The sequence below is a fragment of the Lepisosteus oculatus genome, chromosome 1, assembly GCF_040954835.1.
Source record: "Lepisosteus oculatus isolate fLepOcu1 chromosome 1, fLepOcu1.hap2, whole genome shotgun sequence".
In the NCBI taxonomy this organism is placed as follows: Eukaryota; Metazoa; Chordata; class Actinopteri; order Semionotiformes; family Lepisosteidae; genus Lepisosteus; species Lepisosteus oculatus.
Window position 1 is genome coordinate 1,218,998 of NC_090696.1, and position 24,951 is coordinate 1,243,948.

At 40.7% G+C, this 24,951-nt stretch overlaps 1 protein-coding gene across 2 annotated transcripts; it reads left to right on the forward strand.

Annotated features, from left to right (window-relative positions):
- The first annotated feature begins 370 nt into the window (after positions 1-370).
- On the forward strand, positions 371-14,308 carry ky (kyphoscoliosis peptidase). Of its 2 annotated transcripts, XM_069179579.1 has the most exons (8): positions 378-459; positions 4,690-5,035; positions 6,047-6,739; positions 7,662-7,776; positions 8,224-8,341; positions 9,760-9,951; positions 10,190-10,380; positions 10,853-14,308. In XM_069179579.1, the coding sequence occupies exons 2-8, from the start codon at positions 5,024-5,026 to the stop codon at positions 12,160-12,162; spliced, it is 2,631 nt and encodes an 876-aa protein (XP_069035680.1). In that variant the 5' UTR covers positions 378-459; positions 4,690-5,023; the 3' UTR covers positions 12,163-14,308. The 2 variants fall into 2 exon arrangements, with proteins under 2 accessions (XP_069038989.1, XP_069035680.1); XM_069182888.1 differs by lacking the exon at positions 4,690-5,035 and having other exon boundaries at positions 371-459.
- Positions 14,309-24,951: the final 10,643 nt, after the last annotated feature.

Sequence of the window (24,951 nt, forward strand, 5' to 3'; positions counted from 1 at the left end):
AACAGAAGTAAATCACAGTGCAAATATGGTGAGGCCTAAATCTCTGCTATACTCACTGTGTATCTCTTCTACACCCATCGAATGTGTGTCTGTGAGTAACTCTGCACACATGAGTATGGGGACAGCGTGAACCTGCAGCACCTCTGACCTGCTTACAATCTCACACCTTCTCCCCAGTGAGGCACAGTTGGCTGGGCCCTCAGCCCCCTCCTTCCCCCAGCTCAGCCATTCTCTAACTCCCTCTCCTTTCCAGAGCTTTGGAAACTTTCACCATTGGCTCTTATCAGCTGCTTTGTAGTATTTTTAGGGCTGTCATCCCATCAGTGTGAGAGCTGGGTAAACCCCAGGCTCCCAGATCTGGGTATAAAAGAGTCCCAGGGTTGAGGAGACAAACAAACTGTCGTGTTATGGAGAGTGAACGCAAGACATTGACATAGACAGACAGACTGACCTCACAGGGTAAGGACCTGTCTCTTTGTTCATTCCACATTATTTATAATCCTGCATACCAGGGTTATAAACAGTACATTCAAACAAACACATAGATTTTCTGCATATTATAATATACTGTATAATGAGCCATAATTAGTCATAATTTTGAAGAAATGCATTTTCTGTAAAGAACGGCCAGATACAACTTCTTATTCCTTATTAGTCTTATTAGTCTCATTGGTTTTGGTGCTGAAAGTGTTGCATAACCACACAGTAGAGTAAACGGTTAGAGAGATGCTGTTGCTATTCCTTGTGTTTGGAAGAGCCCATGGCAGGGTTGGCAGGTCTGAGCGTGGGGATCTCACCCACTACGGTTTTTCCAACGCCAACCTCAGTCAACATGTGGCATGTGCTATCATCTGGACTCCAGCCTTGTTTACTTCCATTGGAAGTTCGTGAAAATATTGCAAGATATTTATAAATTGAGATACTGTATATGTCTGTGAAAACTTGTGTCTGCTGCAATAACAGTGGTTAAATAATAAATCATAATTAAAGGTTCGTCAGAAATGAAAGGAAAAGAGAAAAATTATACCGGTGTACTGTCTTTTAGAATATTTAAAAATGTAATACTGCATAAATGATTTTTTCATGGGATTTCAGTATAGATATAATTAATATTAATTCCTGTTTAATAACCAGTGGAACAAAAATCACTTCTGAAAGTTTAGGTTGAGTGAGCTAAGTGATGCCTTTAATTATTTTACATACTGTTTGCATAGTGCACTCTGAAATCAGTCAATTAGTTTCTGCATTTAAGACTCCCCAACTTCAAGTATTATTTCCAACGACTTCAACCCTTAAAGACTTCAGTCTTAAAAAAAAAAGCAATGCTTTTTAATTAATGGGTTTGTGTAAATGCATGTTTTTGCCATCTACTGTAAAATGTATTTTATAAACAATAGAACACTGCAGAAAGCTGATAGCATCAGAGAAAACATCACTAACAGGGCTGGAGGGCTCTTCAGATTGACCTTTTTTCCACTGCAAGGCATTTATAGCTTTATTCCCTTCCATTTATAGCTCCACAGAAACATTAAGAAAACTAGAGCATTTATAAGCCAGACAGCTCTACAGATCAGTTGCAAATGGTCAGATCACAATGTGAGTGTTCCTGCAATTTGCCAGCCTGCTCAAGCTGTATTTCCTCTGGAAGATGTAATGTAGCATGAAACTTAACAAACTGTACATGCCTTTGTGTCAGCAAAAGATCAGATCAATTGTGTTTCAATCTGCTTTCCAAAGCAGCTTGTGCTTTGCCTCTCTTCCTCTCTCCCATAGAGAGGTGCAAGAGGGAAGTCCAGTGGGCTCTCACCCGTGTCCATTCCTCGCTTTCTCCTGCATTTCTTCCTGAATGCAGTATACTTTGGCATTCAAGGACTGTTTCTCCTGTGGTCGTCAGAGGTAAGGTACAGCCTTCAGCTGTGCCTTAGAGACAGAGAGAGCTCCTTGTTCCTCCAGAGTTCTTGTTATTTCAAATCTCAGGATGGCACTAAGAAAACCTCAAGATGGTCTCAGAGTTTTTGATATTGATTGCACTGAGATGAAGACGGTTGTGAGGGGTACTCACAGAGCCCAGGTTTACTATGTCACGGCCTTAGAGAAACATCTATAATGTCTGTGAGCAATTCAATCTGCAGCAACCTCATTCTTATTTAACCTGCTAGTGCCCTCCTGTCTGTCTAAGGCCTAGTGCAGGACAGGGCAGGACAGGGAGGGCCTTTTCTGACTTCAGTGCAATTGTGTAAGAAACAAAGGACCAAGCACCCTGCTTGATTGCTGAGACCCATTGTTTTTCATTCTTAGTGTGGGTGACTTCAGACAAAAAGCCTGTTGCTCTGAGGTGTAAGAGGTACTCAAATATGTTACCGGAGTAAAAGTATTGTTACTTCCAAAAATAAGTTATTCAGTAAAAGTTTCCATTCAAAAACATTACTCAATGAAAAGTACAAAAGGATCATCTATTAACAATAGTCAAGTATTAGAAAGTAAAAACTAGCCATCCATTCTTCTGTTACCATGACTTAATTATTTACATACTAATGTTCACTAATTTCCAAGCCTAGTACAATTAACAATACTGATGTTTCCAAACCAACAAGTGAGCCTGGATGTTAACACTTTCAATAAATAACTTATAGAAAAGTGTTAAAATAGTTATGTCTACCTTGAAATAGCTGAGCTTCCTAAAAAGAAAGAGTCTCTGTTTTTCTTTTTTAAAAACAGTCTCACAATTTGTCACATCTTATATTTGTGTCTATCAGTCCAGTTATAATTAATTGTTAACAATTTCTACAATCTGACCATTAATTGCAGTAGGTTGGAAGGATGTTACATTTTTCCTAAAATGTTCCTGTCTCTTCAAGGCACGTAACTTCAAAGAGATCTCATCACACAATTTATTCAAATCCTTTAGAATGAGCCCATGATTTTTTTCTTGGTATTGTAATAAGCTTACCTGGGCTGTGTCATCAACAAATCTATTGAGATGACTGTGTGTTTGTTCTTACAATCATTAGTGTACAAAATGTACAGCAGGGGGACAAAACATAGTCTGTGGTGATCCAGTGGTGAAAGTGCAAGGCAGAGCTGCTGAGACCTGCATGTTAAGACTAGGACCCATCCAATCAAGTTAGAAGTTATAAATTGAGAGTTTATGTGTAAATTGAGAGTTTCTGTGAGATGATGATTGTTAGCCTGGCAGGGTCTGGAATGGGAAGTTAGAAATCTTCCACAAAAAGGGGATGGTTTGTAAAATATTGACATCTGAAAATGCAAGTTAAAAATATCACATAACTGATCTGCACATTACACTGTAATTCTGGTCTGGACATGCACTTTGCCTTACATCAATTTCCCTAAACTGTCCAAGCAGCTCTGCTGTTCAGCTGACATATTTGTAGGTCTTAATTCAAAACCGCTATAAAACACATTTAAATTAATTGCATCTATGAAATGATATCTAAAAAGCTTAATTTAAACCAGTTGGCTAAATACAAAATTGCACATGCCATCGGGTTTCTTGTTGGCGAGTTGATGTGCAGGTGTAGTATAGTAAAATTACAAAATAATTCATACTGTACAAGTACTTTATTGTGCTTTCAGCTTCACAGGCACTACACGTACTGTACTGTATGTGATACAACGTGTTAAAATCATTGACATTTGAAGTTTAATGTTTAAATGAATGCAATGTTGCTCTTTGCTCAAAACACTCACAATTAACAATTTTTCCAATTCTGAGTGTTGCTAAAACGTTTTAAACATGGTTAAATTACATTTAAGTGCTCAGCTAAACCAGTCATTATAGGTGTTCTGTACTCAAAAATGTATGCTTTTTGTAAAATTGCGTTCTCATGTCCTGGTCCCGATTACTCTTGAAATACTGTGATTCTTATGGAGAAATGTGTAGCACATGAGCCTCAGAGGAAAATTATGTCCTCCCCGTCCCCATTAATCTCCATTATTTATTATGGTAAATATTTCCCCCATGGATTTTAAAACCGTGTCCACATTAAGCACACTACTCAGAATTCCAACCCATGTAAACGTCATTATCCTGGAGGGAACAACGAACAAAGATGGTTCTGGGAAATGTCAGGGAGTGGAACTGCTGTTTTTTCTAAGACAACATTCTTAAAGTCGAAGTATGCCAAAATTAAAATAAATTAATACAGATCTTGAAAAATGTTCTTAAGTTCTCTAGTGAAGTAGTTCTACTTTATTACTTTCAAAATTGCAAAACATCCTTCCGATGTTGATGTTGTGTTACAACAGAATATACCTGCCCGATAAACAACGGCCTTATTCCCATCCGGCACATGAGCGGCGCAGTGGGCTATATGACATTGAAGACAGTGAGATTAAGCACTCGGTTTGGATTATCAATGCCAAAGTCCTTGAAGTCACCCAGTATTTTGGAATTAAAAGGAGTTAAGGTTACAGAAAAAAAGGAGGCCATTCAGTCTATTGAGCTCACTTGATAGTTAATTGATCCCAGGATCTCAACTGTTTTTCAAAAGAAATCAGAGTATCGCCTTCACCAACACCTCTGTGTAGTAGTAGTATGTTCCATTATTCACCCCTAGATACCATTTGTGACCTGCGTGTGCTTTTGTCTGTTTTAAACAAAGACCAAGTGTTATGAAACTAGATTTTTCAACACTGAGACTTCTCACCAAACACTTTAATCCTCAGGTCTTGATGCAGAGAGTCACAAGATCTTCAGAGCTACGAATCTCCAGACTCTTCTGTCTGCAGGCCATGCTGGAGTGTCTGTTGGGATTAAATGCTTTTTGCTTGGCATGTTATGGTGACTTTCAGCTGAGTCTGTGGTGACTTTCAATAAGCACGCTTTGATGAACGTCAACACTCTTTGGTCAAACAACCTTTGACTTTTAGGTTAATGATAACCTAAAACAACTATAACAGTGTTCTATTCCTGTATGGGACATTCCAGCAGAGTGGACCGAGCCATCATGCCCAGATAGAACCGTCTCCAAAGAGAAGGCTTGGGAGGAATATTTTCACTATGCTTATGGCTGTACGTCATTAGTATTCTTTAAATCTTTTATTCCTTTTCACAGTACGTCTCTTAAAAGGTTTGCATGCAGACCTAGAAGCCATTTTTTATAAGAGTCTTTTCCCTGAGTTATTCTAATGAAGGATTACTTTCCCATTGTGATCATTCACCACTGATATAATATATAACCATAGTATAGTATAATAAAACCAATTTTTAGCCATTTTATCTTAATACATATATTAAGCTGTTAGTTCTGGCAACATGTCCGAGAATATGAAAATGTTTTTATGGAGAAAAAAACTGACTATGAGACATACAAAGAATTATTAAGGAGAAGAATCTCCACTTTCCTCATCATGTGTTAAAATCTGTGTAATGTGTATGAATCCATCAAAAAAAAAATGTTTCTTTGGCATAACCATACAAAACAAAAACAAAAAAACAACACTGAACAGAAAATATAAAATATATAAATTAAAACAAACAATACTTTTATACATGCAAACAATGCATATACATACTGTACATCTCACTCTGCCTACAGTATATTACACTATACACATAATCTGATTTCTTCAAACAGGAAACAGTCACTTAGTTGTGTTTAATATACAGATTGCACAGGCAACATAAGAGTCTTGTAGACATTTTTCTTGGCCACAGGCTTTCTAAACCGTCTCCCTGAAGGTGGGAATTAATGAGAGGCATTTTGCTTTTGCAAAGCTTCCAAGTAGACAGGTGGATATCCAAATAGATCAAGAGCACAGCTCAGAAAAATGGTCTCCACTATTATTTCTGAGTCCCTCTGCAAGAAAACAGCTATGTCACCTCATCATCAAGTTGGAGAACTGGAAAGTCATGTTTACTGCTTAAGGGGCTGGTCCACCAACATTTTCCTTTCCAAGAATGTACACATTTCCTTGGAGATGGACATGTGACAAGAACACCATAAAAAAGTTCTGGGTTATTTCTTGCAGATTATAACATTCTAGTTATTGTTAAAATGAAGTCTGCTCTCCCTGTTCACAGTGTTGCAGAGTGATTCAACAGGAAAAAATGGGCAATGGCCTACGAGTGATGGCAGAGATCCCTGATCCAAAGAGATCCCTTCCACTGAGGAGCTTCCACCATCTCAATCCACACAACAGCAACAACAACAACAACACAGAGATTACAGAGGAAGCCTACCCCAGGACTCACCAGGACAGCAAGAATCCGCAGAGCACTTCAAAGCCCGGCGACTTGAAGAAGCCTGTCAGCAGTGATGGAGCCCATGCCCTTGAGGATGCTCATATCCCATCTGGCACAGGCACCACCAAAGAGGGCGAGACAGTCCTCCAGCAAGAATGGCAGCTCGAGGTGCTTTCAGCCGGTGAAGAGAGACGAACACCCTCCTCCACCTCCCGCAGCATCCAGTGCAGGAGGAATGTGTTTGAGAGGTGGGCAGCCCTGGGGCATGAGTCCGAAGCCAGCAGCAGTCTCGGGAGGCCCACAGCAAAGCGCCAGCTGTCTGCAGAGAGTGCACAGACCTTCAGGGTGGTGAAGAAGAGCACAGTGATGCAGGGGCCTCGAAGGGAGATGGTCTCACCGGCCCAGGGGAGAGACAGAGCAGCACTAATCCCACGCACTGTAGCCCTGAAGAAGAAGTCAAGGAAGGAGCTATTCTCTAGTCCAGAGGTCTTCCGCAAAGTGGACGCCCATGCTCTCAGTACTGGGAAAGAGGTAGGAGAGCTGGAGCTCAGAATGGACAAGTACGCTCCAGCATTGCAGAATCTGTCAGTTACTGTTGCATGTGTACTTCACACATTACATATATCCCCACTGTCTCAGATAAAATAACACTGAGCACAAAATATTTGAAAATGCCATAAAACTTCAAAGCATGAGGTACTATTCTAATGTACACTATTCATCCTTCCAATTTCTATAACTGCAGCTGGAGGCAGACACATGTCGGAAGAGTATCCTGTCCATCACAGGGTGCATAAACACATAGACACAAATGGGGAATCATTTAGCAATGCCAGTTAACCTGGGCAGCATGAGGACCCACAGAAATCACAGACAGGCACAGGAGAACATACAAACTCAAAGCAGACAGATTTATAGCACAGAAGTTACTGAACTTTCATTGCTGCTTCTATTGGCTTGTATTAACCTCTGACTGCAATGACACATATCACTTTCTATAGGTTTCCTTTTCACCTCAGTAATGAAAAACAGATGTCAGTTACCTCTGAAAGTGCTACTATCTGTCATGTTTTGGTTGTAATAACATCTTCCTAAATTTGCATTTTTGTATTCATGAACAGGTAAGATATCAATCAAGTCCTTGTTCTCATGGAAATGTGAGGATATGTAAATGTTAAATGTTAAAAATTCCTGGATTGAAGGTGAGTCAGTGGTCTCTGTAGCCTCAGGCCTATGAAATTTTCAGTACATATTGTACAGTAGTTCCTTATCAGCCAATCCAGGACCATAATCCAGATTGTTTCTGGAATGGGCCAAGATGGATAAAATGGTAAAAGTGAGTAAAAACAAGTTATTTTGTGAAGAATTCTTTATACCCAATTACCAAGCATTTTTGTAATCAACAATTAGCATCAAGCTGTATTTTTATCTCAAGCTGTGTCTGTTTTCAAAGCTGCGAGCACAAGGGATTTACAGTGTGCAGAAGATCGGCCAGACAATCACACAGGGGGCAGTGAGTGACCTGGAGAGGGTGCGAGCCGTATGGACCTGGTTGTGCCATAACATAGGTCAGCCTGACCTGCTTCTAGTTTGATTGATCAGCTTAAATCCCAAACAGTGGTACAGTAGATAAACTGTAATGTATTGATTTTATAGATGGAAACACTACAGTACATAATGTGCATCAGACAGTACTTCATGTACTTCAGACAGTAGTAAAAACATTTGCAGTATTAATATTTATATTTCACATTGTCCCACTACCAAGATGATTTAACCTGATTACCAGCTACCAACATTTAGGTCATTTAAAATCAAGAACAGAAGGCACTTCTTTGCACAAAGAGTTGTGGGAGTATGGAAGCTGAAGCATGAACCATAGACTATGAATGACTTAATGGCCAGGGAGGTAGATTGACCTCCTATTATTTGTAATTATTCTTGTGTCCATATGAGAAAATGCTGAAGCATGCCCGGTCACTCTATGTTCAATGCTCATTCTCCCTGACCTGCAGAGTACGATGTGAGTGGGTACCTGGGCCTGTCAGAGAAGCTATGCTCGCCGGAACATGTGATCAAGGCAGGGAAGGGCGTGTGCTGCGGCTACTCCAGCATCTGTCTCCAGATGTGCAGGTACGGCCGTGCCACAGATACTGCCTGTCTGTGGCACATACAGACCCACCTCAGTGTGTGACACCTCTGCCTGAATCCTTTTTTATTTCCTAACTCTTGTATGAACAAGCCCATCCAAGAAACATGTTCTTCTCAAAACAAAAGGGATTTTGTTTTCTTTTTAATAGGCTAGGAACACTTTCCAATGATAAAACATTCTTTGTCACAAAGAATCTCTAAATGTCTTCCATGTTTGGGGAATTGTGTTTCAAAATGTGATCCTTTTTTACAGTGTAATATCATAGGATTCTTTCATGCTTGTAGTTACACTGTTTTTGTATCAGTGCCCCTCTATTTACATATACATAGAGAGCCATTCTGCATTCAGTGGCCCATGTGCTAACTAAAACTACTCTCAGTTTATAACGTCCGACTTGTGTTATACTGATATATACATATATACTTATATCTTAAGTATAGCCAAACTGTTATCCTGAGATCTGCTTATCAGACTTGAGATCTGGCTAAGCCAAATGGGTGATAGAGCCTTAGCTCTTTTAACAGCACATTTGAAAAACTTCTGCCCAAATCAATTAGGGACTCTGTGTCTGTCTTCAAAACTCACTCAAAGAGCTATAATTTCACTAATGCTTTTAATGTGTAATTTAGTTTTACTAGGTCGATTGGCTCTAGTTTTCTACATTTTCTTTACTTCTGTAATATGCATTATGTGTGCTATTATACAATGCTTTGTGTTTTATGAAAAGTGCTCAGAATTGCATAATTGGATTATTATATTATTATCTTCAGTTTAATTCCTTATTGAAAGGGCAGCACTCTTACAACACAGTGTCTTCAGTCACTATACTGGGGAATTGGTTTGGAAAAGCTGGTCCAAAGAAAAAACCCCACTTACTGGTCCTCCAGAGCCACTTGCAGCAGCAGCTTGGTTTTCCTTTCATCACAGTACTGACTATGTCCAGCCTGCCTGAGCTTCAGAGGTCCGTCAAGAGTGATTAATGAGATTTCAGTAGCAATAATATTTATACTATCAGAAATCATACTAGTAGCAGCACAAACAGTAGTTACGGTACTATAAATTATAGTAGCAGTTATGATAAAGATATAAAAGCACAAGCATGGTTACAAATGAGAGGTCAACCGATCTAACCCATTTGGTAGTTAGTAAGTAATTGATCCCAGGATTTCATCCAGATGTTTCTTGAAACAAATCAAGATGAAACAATGAAATGATGATGAAATGACTAGCCTTAACAATATGGCTGGGTAGCTTGTTCCAGACTCACAGACTCAAGAGCTCACTGGGTAAAGAAGTGCTTCCTAGAAGACTCCACACTCTCTCTCACCTGGCTCAGGGACAGTAATGTAAGACAAGCAGTCCAGTGCAGTACATGATCAGAGTGCTCATGTGTTGGCAGTGAGGTGGGTATCGAGTGCCGGGAGATATCTGGTCATGGCAAGGGCATCGGTTACCGTGTGGGACAGAGCTACCAGAACACCAAGTCCAACCACATGTGGAATGCCGTGCGTCTGGGGGGCCAGTGGTTCCTGTTGGACGCCTGCTGGGGAGCGGGCACAGTAGACATCGAAAGCAAGACCTTCATGCCCAGGTGAGTGCATGACAGTGTGGATAGGCAGCGGAGCTAAGACTAACTTTGCCAGCTACTTAATGTTTGCAAACTAGAAAGAACTGAGCTATTCCCCAGCTAGCAATTCTCCATCTTTCTTTGTCTCTCGTCACAGTGGTTCACTGGAAGTGTGACAATGTTTGTGGAAGAAAACAAAACATTATCGTTTTTAGCAGTGACTTCTCATGCATCATCCATCTCCATCATGTGTGCTGCTCAGGTACGATGAATTCTACTTCCTGCCTGACCCAGAGGATTTCATTGACACACACTGCCCAGACGAGCCCCAGTGGCAGCTCCTGGACCACCCTGTCCCCCTGGAGGAGTTTGAGAGGAGGGTCTTCAAGACTTCCGAGTTCTATAGGATGGGCTTGACCGTCCTGTATCCCAAGCACTCCCACCTGCTCACAGGTACCCAGCATCAGGACCTTGTGTGCTCTCAGCAACTGCAAATGGAAAAGCAGGGTCATCTGTATAATTAGATTTACTATAATTAAATTAAATGCTTCAAATCAGTTCAGAAAATTACTTCATGAATGCTAGAAAATTATCTACAGCTGAAAAGCATAGCAGGGAATGAAGTACTACAAGCAGCATTTTTCCAAAGAAGAAAACCATATTTTTAAATGCTATGGTTCAGACTGAACCAGGATTGCTTCTAAATTGATCAATTAGAGATATTAGCTTACGTTTTTAAAAGAAACACATTGAAAAAAAGGATTGGAGCTGCTTGTAAAGGCCTTTAGAAATGGATCTGGTTCTTACAGAATTAAAGACAATAGGGAGAAACCAAATTTAAAACTGCACTCTTCAGGGTGAACAGGTTGAAGACTTGGGATGAAATGGGGACTCTTAGAGTGTTGATGATGTTTCTGATCCCCAGTGAACGGAGAGGCTACAGTGTCCCTTGGCTGCCGGAGACCACTGGACTTCACCTACCAGATCTCCCAGCAGAGTGGCGTCATCACCCAGGATGTCAGCAGCTCCTTTGGACTGCTAACCATCTCCCGAATGGGCATGAAGCTGAAGCTCATCCCTCCGGCATGTGGCATCTACAACGTGAAGATATTTTCTCGTCCCGCTAACACGGCTGGGACCTTCCATTGGGTGTGCTCCTTCCAGCTGGAGTGTCCAGAGCCCCAGCCTTCTGAAGAGCTTCCAGAGAACCCCTTTCTCTCCTGGGGGCTCCAGCAAAATGCGCAGGCCTTGGGCTTGAAAGAATGCTCCCATGGGGCTGAGCCTATCATGTTGGAGAACGGATCTTTTGAGTTGGTAGTCCGGACATCAAAACCCCTAATGTTGCTGTGTGAGCTCGTCCACAAAGACCTGGACACCTGCCTGGCCAAGAGGTGCCTCGCTACCCAAATTGAGCTGGACCGGCTGACCTGCCATGTCCTGTGCCCATACCGAGGATACTACCGCCTGTCTGTCTTCGTCAGGGATTTTAACAGGCGAGAGGATCCATTTCAAAATGTGGGCAACTTCCTGCTAAAGTGCACAGGGTCTGGGATCAATCTCAATGAGCTGTTTCCACCTGCCCTCAGCACATCCTGTGGCCCTGGCATTAAGACAGCACAGGCTGGCATCTCGAAGTTCAGCCACACTGGAGCCATCATCAACACCCAGCAGGGCAAGTGTAACATCACCTTCCATAACTCCAGGGACCTGGAGCTCCATGCTGTCCTGGTGAAGGAACCCCTCAAGACCTCTGGTCACCCCCTAAGCAGACATGTCCTATTCACCCAAACTGACTGCAAGGTCACTGTGAGCGTCTCTTTGCCTGAGGCTGGAATCTACAAACTGGGACTCTATGCTAAGACAGACTCCAGCCAGGACTTCAGCCACCTGTGCGATTATGTCTTGAGGTGTACCTCAGAAAATAGGTGGCCCCCGTTCCCTAGTACCTACTCAGCTTGGAGGAAAGGCTGTGTGCTGTTCGAGCCCAGGGCTGGCATGCTTGAGCCTCTGAGCCGGGTCCGGTTCCGGGTTCGATGCCCCGGGGCACATAGCATATGCGTGGTGGGCGAGTCGCAGACAGACCTCCAGCTCAATAAGAGTCGGGTGTGGGAGGGAGAGGTGTTCACAGGAAGTGCAGTTCCAGAGCTGAAACTGGCTGGCAAGTTCAAAAGCGAATCCTCAGACATGGAAGTTATCTTGTCCTTCAGCCTACTGAATAACCAGAACGAGCTGTGAACCCAGGAGCTGCTGTGAGAAATGACTTAAGTGGAAAAATTCTGAATGATGTCGTACTTTTAAAGTAAAAATTTAAAACAACATTAACATTAACAAACATTAACCTTGAAGTGGTTGTTTTTTTATTTTGTCCTGCTGCCATTGAACTTGAAAAAGCAAAATAAAGATGCCTATTAGTGCCATGGAGAAAAAAAAGATATTTGCATTTAAACAAGATAATATTGCGTAAAAACAAGCTAACATTACATTATAAAGTGATAATTACTTCATAAACGATATTGCCTAGTGTATTAATATCTTGCAATATACTGTACATGAAGTAATACTGTCCCATGCAACATAGCACTGTTATTAACAACAGAAGAATATTGTCACACTACTCTTTGAACAAATTAATTAGTCTTAAGGAGCATGTGTTCTGTCTTTCGTTTACACAGAGTAGAACACCCTGTGATTTAGCTTTCCTGGGTTAAACATGTCTTTTTCACCATTTCTGTGAAAAGCAGAAATCACATGGCTTTACAAATGTGTGCTATTATTCATGTGAAAATCAAGAAGCATGAGCTGTGCATACTGTAAATCTTTGCCTAATCTTTAAACATTGGACAGAAGACATTTACAGGACGCTGACAGTAAGATACTTACTGTTGGTTTACTCTTACAGCTAATGATTTGGTAGATCATTAAATCTTTAAAGAAAAAAACTCAAAAGGTTTTAACCTATGCTGACATCAAATGCTGAATTTGAAATTACACAGCAAAATGCAGGAAACGTCATTTGAAGGGAGAAGAAACAGCATTGGTTTGCACAGACGAGACGTGATTATAAAGAGATAGAGGGAAGCCAAACAAAATGAAAGACAATTAAAGGTTGGTACACAAGCCGTAGCCAACAGAGTAATACATTTATGAAGAGAGCCCATTTGCTGGGGATGTGTTTGGAACACTATCTTGTTTATTGTAAGTATCTTGTTTAAATGCAAAATTATCTTGTTTAATCACATGATCTAGTTTAAATGCAAATGTATCTCTTTAAACATAAAAAAGTAGCTTATTTAAATGGAATGTTATCTAGTATAAACACAAAAAAATATTTTTGTGGTGCTCATAAGCTTCCATAGCAAAGCCTGTCGTTAAAAATGAATTTTTACTAATCCTGTGAATTCTTCTTCTGGTTTTATTTAGCTGTTCACTAATCTTATTTAATAGTTTAGAGCAACTGCGAAGTCTGCCAGTGTGAATCAGCAGTGTGATGATGTGTGGCCTGGAGTAAGGTGTGTCATGTTAGCCTTTAGAGAATGTTGGCATAGAACAGGTTGAATGAAAGTTCCCTAGTGCTCAGTTTCCACATGTGGAACTGCACACTTTCAGTGCTTTTTTTGCCATATGTCTACCAAGCTGTCACTTGTTGAATCCTGTGCTAGGTTGAATATTTCCATAGATGCACAAAATGCTCAAAGAGCCCGACTGCCATGACTGGGTGGTACCCAATCTTGATGTCAACAGGCACAGGAAACACTGGTATTCAGGCTGCATTGAGTGAAAGTGAATTCCGACCAGGATACGTAACCACGGTGACCCAGTGCCTGGCCCAGGGACAGGGAAGAGACTCGTGCTCAAAGTGCAGAGCCGTGCGGACTTTGCTGCGTTGGAAGTCATATCTCCGGGGTAATCTGAGGATTCATCCCAAACATGAAGATCCAGAAACTCAGATTGATACAATTCTTGTATCCCAAAAGAAAATGGATTTAAGTTTGAAAATTTCACAGCCTTATAAAAATATTTTCTTTTTGGACTTTAGATCCCAAATAACATAATTAAAATGACAAGCTATCTTTTGATACTTTGAAATTCAATTTTGATAACTAAGGATGCATGTGTTATTGTAGTCAGAGATCAGCTTAAACGTCTGAGACTTGAAGTTGAACAGCTAATTTGAATGTTATACAGCTATGAACTATTTTAAAATAATCAGGTCAGAAAAAGTATAATGGTTCACTGTATAGTATCATGCCTGAAGAAAAAGTGAAAGAGGCATATTATGCAGGAAATTAGATATTTTATGAGAGTGAAATGTGGTTTAAAATACAATTTTAAATGTATTTAATGAGAAATGTCATAATAAAGTTGGAATTTTTAGGTTTAAGCTGTTGTGAGTATTAGCATTTAATGATAATCAGACTTTGCATGGAACCAAGAAAAGGGTCCAATCAGCAGGGCAGGAATAATCCATAAGAAAGGTGACAAAGGAGAGGATGCCATTGAACCCTTTGGTAGTTAGTAGTTAATTGATCCAAGGATCTCCTCCAGCTGTTTCTTAAGAGAAGCTTGGGTATCAGCTTCCTCAACTCGGGAATAATTAGAAGTACCAGGACAACAGTGCGAGGGAGGGTCACTCTCCCCCACGGCAGTGTCTCCCAGCAGCCTGAGAGCATGTTTACAGCACACAGCGCCAGGCTTCTGTCTTGCTCTGATCAATGAGGAGACAATTCTCACTTGTCTGCTCCTTTAGGACTCATTATGTTGCACACATGCTTGATTTACGTTAACCATAATGCATTTTAAAATATCAACTATGATGTACATTGCCCTCCAGATGTATTCACATGCCCAATGAAACTGAGCACTGAAGGAAAATGAATGAACACTGTATCAGTGTCTTGCTTAAAAGAGAGTCTGGTAGTGACAACTTATAATCCATCCACTTTCTAACCACTTTATCAAACTCAGGGTCACAGGGGCACCAGAGCCTATCCTGGCAAGCAACATGTGCCGGGCAGGTACACCATAGGGCAGGACGGCAGTCCATTCCAGGGCAGACACACACTCACACACCAGGGACAGTTCTCCCAGAAGCCAATTAATTCTCCAGTTTGTTTTGAGGCTGTAGGAGGAAACCCATGTGAACACAGTAAAAACATACAAACTCCTCACAGACAGTACCCCAGTAACTGGGCCCAGGACGCATTACCTCATTATTTTAAATGTATTTAACATAAATTAAATCATTCCAACACATATTTTCCTGCTACCACAGAAGTATATGTATATGAAAGTATGTGTCTCTTGGCCTGGCGCAAATGAGCTGGGAGCGCCGCGGCACCACGCGCACTCTAGCGCTCCGCTCCACGCAGTGTCGAGAGTCCCTGTGTTCTGGAGTGATGGGTTGGCCGACGATCTCCCCCCATGAACACAGCAATGCAGAACTGTAAACTGCAGAGCGCAGTAAGAGTACTTTTTTAACTAAAATTAAAACAATGGAGACATAGTTACGTTGAGAGAAAAAACAAAACAAAATGGACAATAAAACAGCCCTCACAGAACTGGATAGTGTTGAAAAGTAGATTAATTTGGTTATTTAAAGCAGTGTTATTTTAGGTATGTGTTAGTCCGTCTGGATTACTGGAATATCCAGTTGTGTTTTCATGTCTCTGCAGTTAACTGTGATTCGTACATGGGGAATGAGGACGTGTAGACCCACCTCACAGGCCCCAGGACCCGCAGCCCAGTACCGGGGGCTCGGCGGGTCCTCTCAGACAGCACCGCACCAGCAGTATCCTCGTACGGCTTTCTGCTGAGGTGCCCTGGCAGGTCAACTGCAACCTACGGTGATCGCGATCATGGCCTTGAAGCTGCACTCGGAGAAACCTGCACGGGCCGAGTTGCTACACAAACGCGTTTATCGGGCACGAGTCATAACTGATTTTTCGATTTGCCCTCATTCCTGATAAAAAGGGCAGCAGTGGTTATATTTTATGCGCAGGTCAATACTCTTCATTGACCACAGAACTGTCGAAACATTGCGGTGTAAAATATTCGGGCTGAGTGTAACTGCAACCTGTTTGTGACCAAGTGCTGGATTGTCTGTTGTAGGTAAGAGATCAACAAAATTAGTAGTATTGCAAATAAAATAAGTGGTCGTAGAACATCTGTCCGCTAGATAAGTGGTTAAACCGTATCCTGGACGATAAGACACGTCCCTTAACTATTCATTACGATTAATTACCGCTGATTTGCAAAGACATGTTTTGAGTTCTTTCTTACCAGCTGGTGTTTATCTTTCTAATAGTTTTTGTAGGCAATGATGTAGAAATGTCATGATTAATTTCCTTTGCGATACCATATTTTAGCTAATAGATGTGAAAGATCTGCTAACTAATGATGAAGTTTGGTATCTTATTATTTTTAAAAGGTGTATGAGGATACTGCTGGCACTTTGGTTTATGTAGATGAATGAGAAAGGTCATCAGATGTTAATGGCATAAAACAAATTGCCATATTATTATAATAAAGATCCATCCATCTTCTAACTGCTGGGTTACAGGGTCGCAGGGGACTCGGAGCCTATCCTGGCACTGGGCACGGGACGGGATACAGCCTAGATGGGACAGTCCATCGCAAGGCCCACACAGACACGCATTCAGACCTGAGCCAGTTTTACAGAAGCCGATTCACCCACCAGTATGTGGGAGAAAACCGGAGTACCTGGAGGTAACCCACACAAACAAGTGGAGACCATGCAAACTCCTCACAGACAGCACCCCGGTCTGGAATTGGACCGAGGGCCCCGGCACTGCAAGGCAGCAGTGCTGATCACTGCACCACCATGCTGGATAATAAAGATCAATCCGTCGAATTTGCAAATTCCATTTTGAAACTTAGCAGTTTTCATGGATTCTTAGGTTCCCATTTGCTTGTAAATGTTTTCATTGGCAACTTGAATCACTGGGCCGTTAGTTCCATTAAAGGATTAATTGAGTTGCTGAAAAGTCATTCAAAATAAAAAAAAAAGCAGAAAACACGGGAAGTCCTGGAATAAAGTAAGATACAGTTATATTGTGTGATAAGGACTGTTGGTCATTGTGGCACAATATGAGGAAGGAGCTGAAGTACCAGGAAGAGGATGTATATCAACTGCTTTTAATAGCACTTTAGAAACAGGGACCTCCAGGCAAACCCTTCAGTGTTTGTACAGTACTTTCATTTGGTGCCCAGTGTGCTTCAGGTCCAACACGCAGTGGGAGCGAGGAGCACAGCATGCCAAGAGCTGAGGGATTGAATTGAAACTACAGCAATCCCAAAGGCAGACTGAACAGTTTTTTAGATCTAAGTGTTTCTTTTGACACAATTAATCATGACATCTTACTGTTCTGTCTGGCTTGGAGTTTCTGACATCACTCTTTAATGGTTCAATTCTTATCTTACTGATTACCAACACTGTCTCTCTTGGGTTTTTCAGTTCAGAAGCTGGGTTTGTTAAATCTGGTATTCCTCAGGGCTCCATACTGGGCCCCCTGCTATTCAACATTCAAGTTCCCACTTGGCCAGCTATAAACATCACATGATCTGAATGATCATTTCTATTCTGGTGATATTCAAATTCGCATCCATACTAAATCTGACACTGAAGTAGCTGTTTCTGCACTCTCTAATTGTATCTCTCATATACAAACTTGGAAGACACAAACTGTCCTTCACTTCAACTGGGACATGACTCAGGTCATGCTACTCAGCATCTTCCATTCCCTACGTGAAGCCAATGCAATAGCCCTATCTGCAGATGGCACTGTACTTGAATTTTAATCAAACGAAGAATTTAAGGGTGATATTTGATTATGTAATCAAAGATGATTTTTTTTTACCCTAATGTGCAGAATATGGTAAAAAAAACATAATTCTCCCATCTCAGAATGATTGCTGTGCTGTGTCCTATGTATTTATTACTACAACACTCTAGACTAGGGTATCTAAATGCACATTGAACAAACTCAAACATGCTCATAATTTGGCAGCCTGAATCCTGGCCAGATCTTGCACAGTACTCCTGTTTTAGAGTCCTTGCACCGGCTTCCTATCAGGTGCTGAGTTGGGTTCAAAATCCTCTTGCTCACCTACAAGGCTCTACAAGGCTCTGCTGGGGTATGCGAAAAGACGAATTCCTAATGCAAGAAATTGTATAGGGCTAATAAAGTTATGCTATGTTTCTGTGTTACAAGGCTTGGCACCTCAGCACCTATTTGACTTCTTATCTGTCTAGCAGCCACCCCCTAGAGTATACTGTATGTCCCCCAGTCTTGTTTACATTCAATGGCTGTCAGAGCTACTCCTGCTACTCCCCAAAGCTCTGGAATTCTATGCCCTAGGATATCAGAAAGTAACCTTCCATGAGTGTATTGAAAACTAGACACAAAACCTTTCTTTTCCAAAAGGTTTTTACTTAATTAGTGTCTGTGTCAGCTCCATCTTATAATGACCATGGATCTTGTGCTGAATACCTCTTTTCACTTGTAAAGTGCTTTAAAACACTGCTTTTAAAGGTGCTATGCAAACAAAATCTTATTATAATTAAAAATGAACTAGATATTTTCCAATTGTGCCTTCTGGTTTAAGTTTCACTGAACCAGTTTTGGTTGGTTAAACGGTTCTCAGCTTTCAGTCCCTGATTTATTTAGGGGAGTTGTTCTGGAGCTCTGGGGCTACAGAGTGAGAATGAGCATGGGGATGTGTATTAAAGCAGAATCAGCTGAGCAAAGGTTGTGTAGAGGGGAGCTAGATACTGAGGAGCCAAGCCATGAAACTCCTGGAATAGAAGCAGAAGGACTTTAAAATCGAGTCAAAATGCAACAGGATGCCGGAGTAGGGACTCCATGAAAGCAGTAATTGCTAGTGTGTAACCTAGTCAGGATTCTTACTGTCCAGACAGCTATACAAATACATACAGTACTGAATTCAGTGCAACATAGCAATATTTCTCATTTGGGACACAAACACTTTTTACAATATGCTGCACAAGGTCCATAATTAAGGAATCTTCTTTCTGGATCAGAACGCCAGCACAAAGCTGTAAGCTGGCAAGGATAAAGCAATGGTTTTAAAGAGCTCATGGGAGGAGCCCAGTAACAACACCGCAATCACAATTATCATAGTTAAGATGCAAAATATTGTGCGAAATCCAATTATTCTAAGGAGATAGACATACAAAGACTAAATGATATTTCAGACCCTGTAATTATAGAATTTGAAAAAGAGGATATAACTAAATATGGAATAACAAAGGGCCCATGACTGAGCCTTGAGGAACACCAGATGCAACCAGCCCCAGACAAAGAAGCAAAACAGGGTCCAACAAACAGGAAGCAATGAGCCGGAGAAAGAGAAAGAGGGCCAGTCAGGAGGACGAGGAGGCAGGGCTGCAGAGGCATGAGAGGAGCTGGAGGTTAGCAAGCTCAGTTCTAAATAGTTAAAATCAAAGCTTGTGCATAAAAGAGACAGAGCAGACAGTATCTCAGGGTGGCTAGGCTTTAGCAACAATTTAGTGGTTGAAAGCAGGTACCTGTGACTGATTGTTCTCAATAGCATGAGAAAATAAGTGACTGTAGCCACATATTCCTATGTTTAACAAGTACTACCCTCATGACTGAAGACACACACTTAAAGCAGAAACTAGCCAGTGGCACTCAAGTTTCTGAGAAACTGCATTAAAAGAGCCCCATTGGACAGTAAATAGTGGAGCCCAGAGTAGAGGAGACAGACTGTATTTTACCAAGGGCTGAGGTATCATGTGTTTGTATTAGAGAGCTTGTCAAGAGCTGCACCTTATCTTAGAGCATCAGAGACAGAAAAGCAAGGAGGTGAAGAAAGATGAGGTGCCATAAAGGCATTAAAATGAGAGACAGGAATCTCTAGATCAAAAATAACAGGTACATTCATAAAAGTCCAACATCAAGTTTTGTCAGACTAGAGGTAAAGGAGTTGAAAGAACTGTTAGCAATGATTAAATCTGAGATATGACCTTTGCTGCGAGTTGGATTGTGGACAAACTGCATAATATCAGAACGAACCAAACGAATGAGAAATTCCACTGTCATCCTGGAAGGCTGTCCAGGATTAAAATGCATCAGAAATAAGAACTTGGCAAAATCATAAGAAAACATATTATGTTCAGGAGGTAAAGGCAATCTTCAATGCAATAATAACCATAAACATGGGAGAAGGGATGTTTCATCCTCAGGTGTAGTAATGGGACTCCTATTGAAAAGGAGGCCGAACACTTCCAGTGCCAGAGGAACGCTGTCAGTGAGCTGGCACATCCTGCACATCTGTGAGCCACGTGTCCTCCCCTGACTATGGCCCGTGACCACAGGCACCGAGCCCTGCGACCCCAGACCCGGCTCTGTTTAGCCTGGCTCCAGCACATCAGCCAACACTTCCAGACCAGGCCTCGAAATGTATTTCACAGTGAACTTCTTAGTTCTGCATTATTCGTTGCTTTACATTTCATGCATACTGTTTTATTTCCTTTGCTGAAATAAATCATATGTTTAAAGAATTTTCTCTTGGCAGGCTGTACAGATTAAATTCTGATACAGTTCACTAGATATTCTGGATACTTTTCCTTTGACCTTTCTCTGGATCAGAAATGCACTTTAATTCATCTGAATGTTTTATGCAATCAAGACAATTTAAGCTGTCTTGATTTGCACTGATTTCTTTGCTTGTCCTTCATCCTTTGCTTTCCATCTCCCTTTACAATATTCAATTCACTTTTTATATAGCACCTTTCACAGCAAGGTTGCCCCAAGGTGCTTAACAATGCAAGTAACCACCCATTTTGTGAATACAGAACTGAAGACCAGAAGACAAAGGAGAGGAACCAAAAGCTCTTTAGTAAGGAGAAAAAAACTTCTAGGGGTCCAAGGTCAACTGGCTGCCCAACCTCTTTGGGCATGCTAACATTATACAATTAAAAAAATAAATGAATGAGGGTATTAATCCATCCATCATGTCTTCTGTGTGCCAGTACTCCATGGAGTTCTCTGTAGACCATCAAATCCTCCTAAACAATAGCTGTATTCGAGGTGTTCCTCTTGGATCCATGGCCCAGCTCAGGTACCATCCGGCACTGTACTTGATCTACCTGGAAGGCCAGCACTGAGACACACAATGGCATGTACAGCAGCACCAGCAGCCATAGCTGCAATGGGCTATGATGTAAGGTGTGAGTAGGCCAGGCTGAAGTAATAGCTTTTCAGTCTGGATTTAAATCCTGAGGTTGACTTGGCATCCCATGCGTAGGCTGGCAGACTATTTGACTTTTATTTGTAAAAATACTTTTATTTGTAAAAATGTAAAATCATCATTTCTTTCTTATTATAGCCCTAGCCAATTCAAAACTGGCAACTATTTCTTCCTATTTTGCCTCACAGCCACGATGCCCTCTACCCATCTGAAGAGAAAGAGAAAAGATCTGGACTCTTCTAACACATGGACAGTTGCTCATCTTAGACTGCAAGCACTCTAAAGTGTGAAGAGTGCCATTTCAACAATAGAAAAACAACCAGCGAACCCTAACACACACAGCTGGGTGGCATGGGACCTGTTGTGATAAAAGTGACTTGTAACTTAGACTTCAATGCTTCTTAGGTCTTCTGTTGCTAATGAGAACAGTTGGTTTAGTATACCATCACAGAAATGTACACCAAAGCAATTTTTATCCAGTCTTTTTAGTAAGCCTGAGGTTAAAAGTAGTAACCCATGTGCTTAAAGTTAATGTATGAACAATTAAACCACATCAGCAAATATCTTCAGTCTCTTTGAGCACCTCTTGTAATGCTGATAGAGCTTCACGCTTGACTGAAGTTTCATGGTTCTTGTAGAAGCAGGACTAGCTGCACCCCCTACTCTAAGCTAAGCAGGTGTGATCCTGGTCAGTACCTGGATGGGAGACCTCCTGGGAAAAACTAAGGCTGCTGCTGGAAGAGGTGTTAGTGGGGCCAACAGGGGGCACTCACCCTGTGGTCCATGTGGGTCCTAATGCCCCAGTATAGTGATGGGGACACTAAACTGTGAACTGGCGCCGTCCTTCGGATGAGACGTAAAACCGAGGTCCCGACTCTCTGTGGTCATTAAAAATCCCAGGGCATTTCTCGAAAAAAGTAGGGATGTAACCCCGGCGTCCTGGCCAAATTTCCCATTGGCCCTTACCAATCATGGCCTCCTAATAATCCCTATCTATGAATTGGTTTCATTCCTCTGCTCTCCTCCCCACTGATAGCTGATGTGTGGTGAGGGTTCTGGCGGACAATGGCTGCTGTCGCATCATCCAGGTGGATGCTGCACATTGGTGGTGGTGGAGGGGAGTCTGCATTACCTGTAAAGCGCTTTGAGTGGAGTCTCCAGAAAAGCACTATATAAGTGTAAGCAATTATTATTATTATTACTCAGCCCTGGCAAAGCTTACAGCCACAGAGAAATGCAGAAAGCTGGAAATGCAACTTCTGTCTGTTCAAACAGGATTTTAACTACTTGTCAATGACTAGGATTTACTCTACTGCAAATATTTTGATTTTGCAAAGTTTAAGGCAGTATGATAACACAATTCATGATAACTGAACTATATACTATACTTGCTATGTAATGGATTTTTAGTATTGAAAATAGTTTAATGGATTACATGTTTAACACAGTTTGAGGAGCTCTGGCTCATTGACCAGCATTAGGTATCGAGGCACACAAGTTATCTCGAACATAAGCCATGGGTCTATATTTAGTAAAGGCATTACAGTATGTTGATCTGGCCAACAATGATATCTTGGATACCTTAATTAGCACCATGCCACTGTGGCCCTGTATCTAATACCGGACAATCAACTCAGGCATGTCTTATTTCCTTCTAACAATCTAGAAACCTGAATGCAAATCATTTTAGACACAGAAAACCGTAACACTATGTTACTAATAAGTGACAGCTGTTTTTTTTACAAATTGGTCAAATATTAAATAAGTTACATTAGATGTAGTAAAAATGCAATATTTTTTTGTTTTCAAATTGTTAAACAAGTTCAAGCACTGATCACCAGCTACACTGTGATTCCGAAAGATTTCATTAATGTTGTGGATTTCATTATCTTCGCTAAATGACCATATAACACTTGCACTTGGGAAAAAAAGCAAAAAGTCTTTACGAATCAAGATCCTTGTGCTTTAGTAGTTTATTAGTTAGAAAGGTTTAGTCGTATTTCTTAGCCTTTTATTGAAATCACGCAATGGAATCTGAATCGGTGAAACACTAGTGTATTTATTGGTTTTAAATTGCATTACAACAGTGGAAAACAGAAGGAAAACCTTCAAGAACAGCTGAACTATCAATAATACAAAAATAAACAGAAAATAGAACAATAACAATAGCTTTAAAAATGGATTACTTAGTATAATAAATACAATTCTAAGATTAAAAAAGCATCAGTCACAGGAAAACCAGTTCAACTGAAGTTACAGTAGTTTTGTGCAAATGCAGTTCAATTTAATTTTTTTTTTCAAATTTATTAACACTACCAAATAAAACAAAACAGAAAAAAAACACCATTAAAATATTTTGGCACTTTTCAAGTCACAAGTATAATTTCCTGAATTCCTTGTAAAGATTTTCAATTTGAAAGTTTGTTTTCAAATTGGCTGAATTTTTTAATACAGCATTGAGGTAAGTATTTTTAAATTTATGCTTACAAAGTCACCACTGAAAAACTGGAGCCTTTGGAACTTATTGAATCAGAACATCTTCTGACAGAGCACTTCTGACTTTGAAAAGGCCCATCCTGTCTGGGCAACAAAACCAGTTGGCATTCAGGATGGAACCACTTGTGCAAATTGTTCTCGATTGATCTTGCTGGTCAGGTAGGCTTGTTCCCAGAAAAGTTAAGATTGAGAGAACAGAGGCACAATAACACTAGCCTCATTTCTACAACCACCTCTTGAATGCTAAAAGATGTTGACAGGGGTTAACAGCCAACAGCCAACAAAGCTTAAACATATTTTCTCTTATGTTTGGAGGCAACTATCTATAGCCTGGACATGGGAAAGAGATATACAAGCCAGAAGGATTTGTGCTAACATCTGCCTGGACAAACTTAAAAAGCATCTCATCTCAATCTGTTTTAGTTTCCTTCAGGTGAGAAAACTAATAACTAATAATGGAGATCTTGATCAGTCAAGACAACAGGACAGAAGAAAGCAATCTTCCTACAATGGTTTGATTAGAGTAGTGCTAGGATGGCGCATCAAATGTGTTACTAAAGTTGTTGACATGGTAAATATGCCACAATATGGTATTGAGCTAAGACAGATCTGTTTTTTCATGGCAGCCACATGGAAAGGAAGTGTAACATTATAGAATACAAACCTGAGTTAATACATCACTTACTTCCAGGGGGTATGGTAAATATTAGCTAGGGGGATTGCTCATTTTTCTTTGGCTCTTCTGGCCATGTGGAAATAAATGCATCACACAGATTGTGAAGTTTTTAAAAGCTTCACAAATTAAAAAAAACCTTTTCAGATGAAAACAAAAGTGAAGAAATGTACTCCACATTCCACTATTGTGGCTTTTTCAATCTAAATCTATGCACTAACCCCTATGGCAACAATCTTGCCCGTGTAAGAACGGGTTCAATGAGGCCTTTTGTGTTGGAACAAGCCACCTGTTTGCAAATTAAATTAGAAAAAAATTGATTGAAAAACATTAGAAATATATATATATGAATTCCAATTTTCTTTAAAAAGTGCATATATTCCTAATTCTGGCCCTTCTATAAACCGGTTCAACCCTTAAAAGAAAAAGTAAACTCTCAAACTGGAACATCTCAGGTTTATCAACCAAGCATTTTTCCTCAAAAAATGCCTTTCCCTTTCACATTAAATGTTTTTTAGTCCTATAACTTCAGCGTCTAGACCGATAGCCTCCAGATAACAAGAACACAATGCATTTAGTTAAAAACAATCAAAAACAAAGCT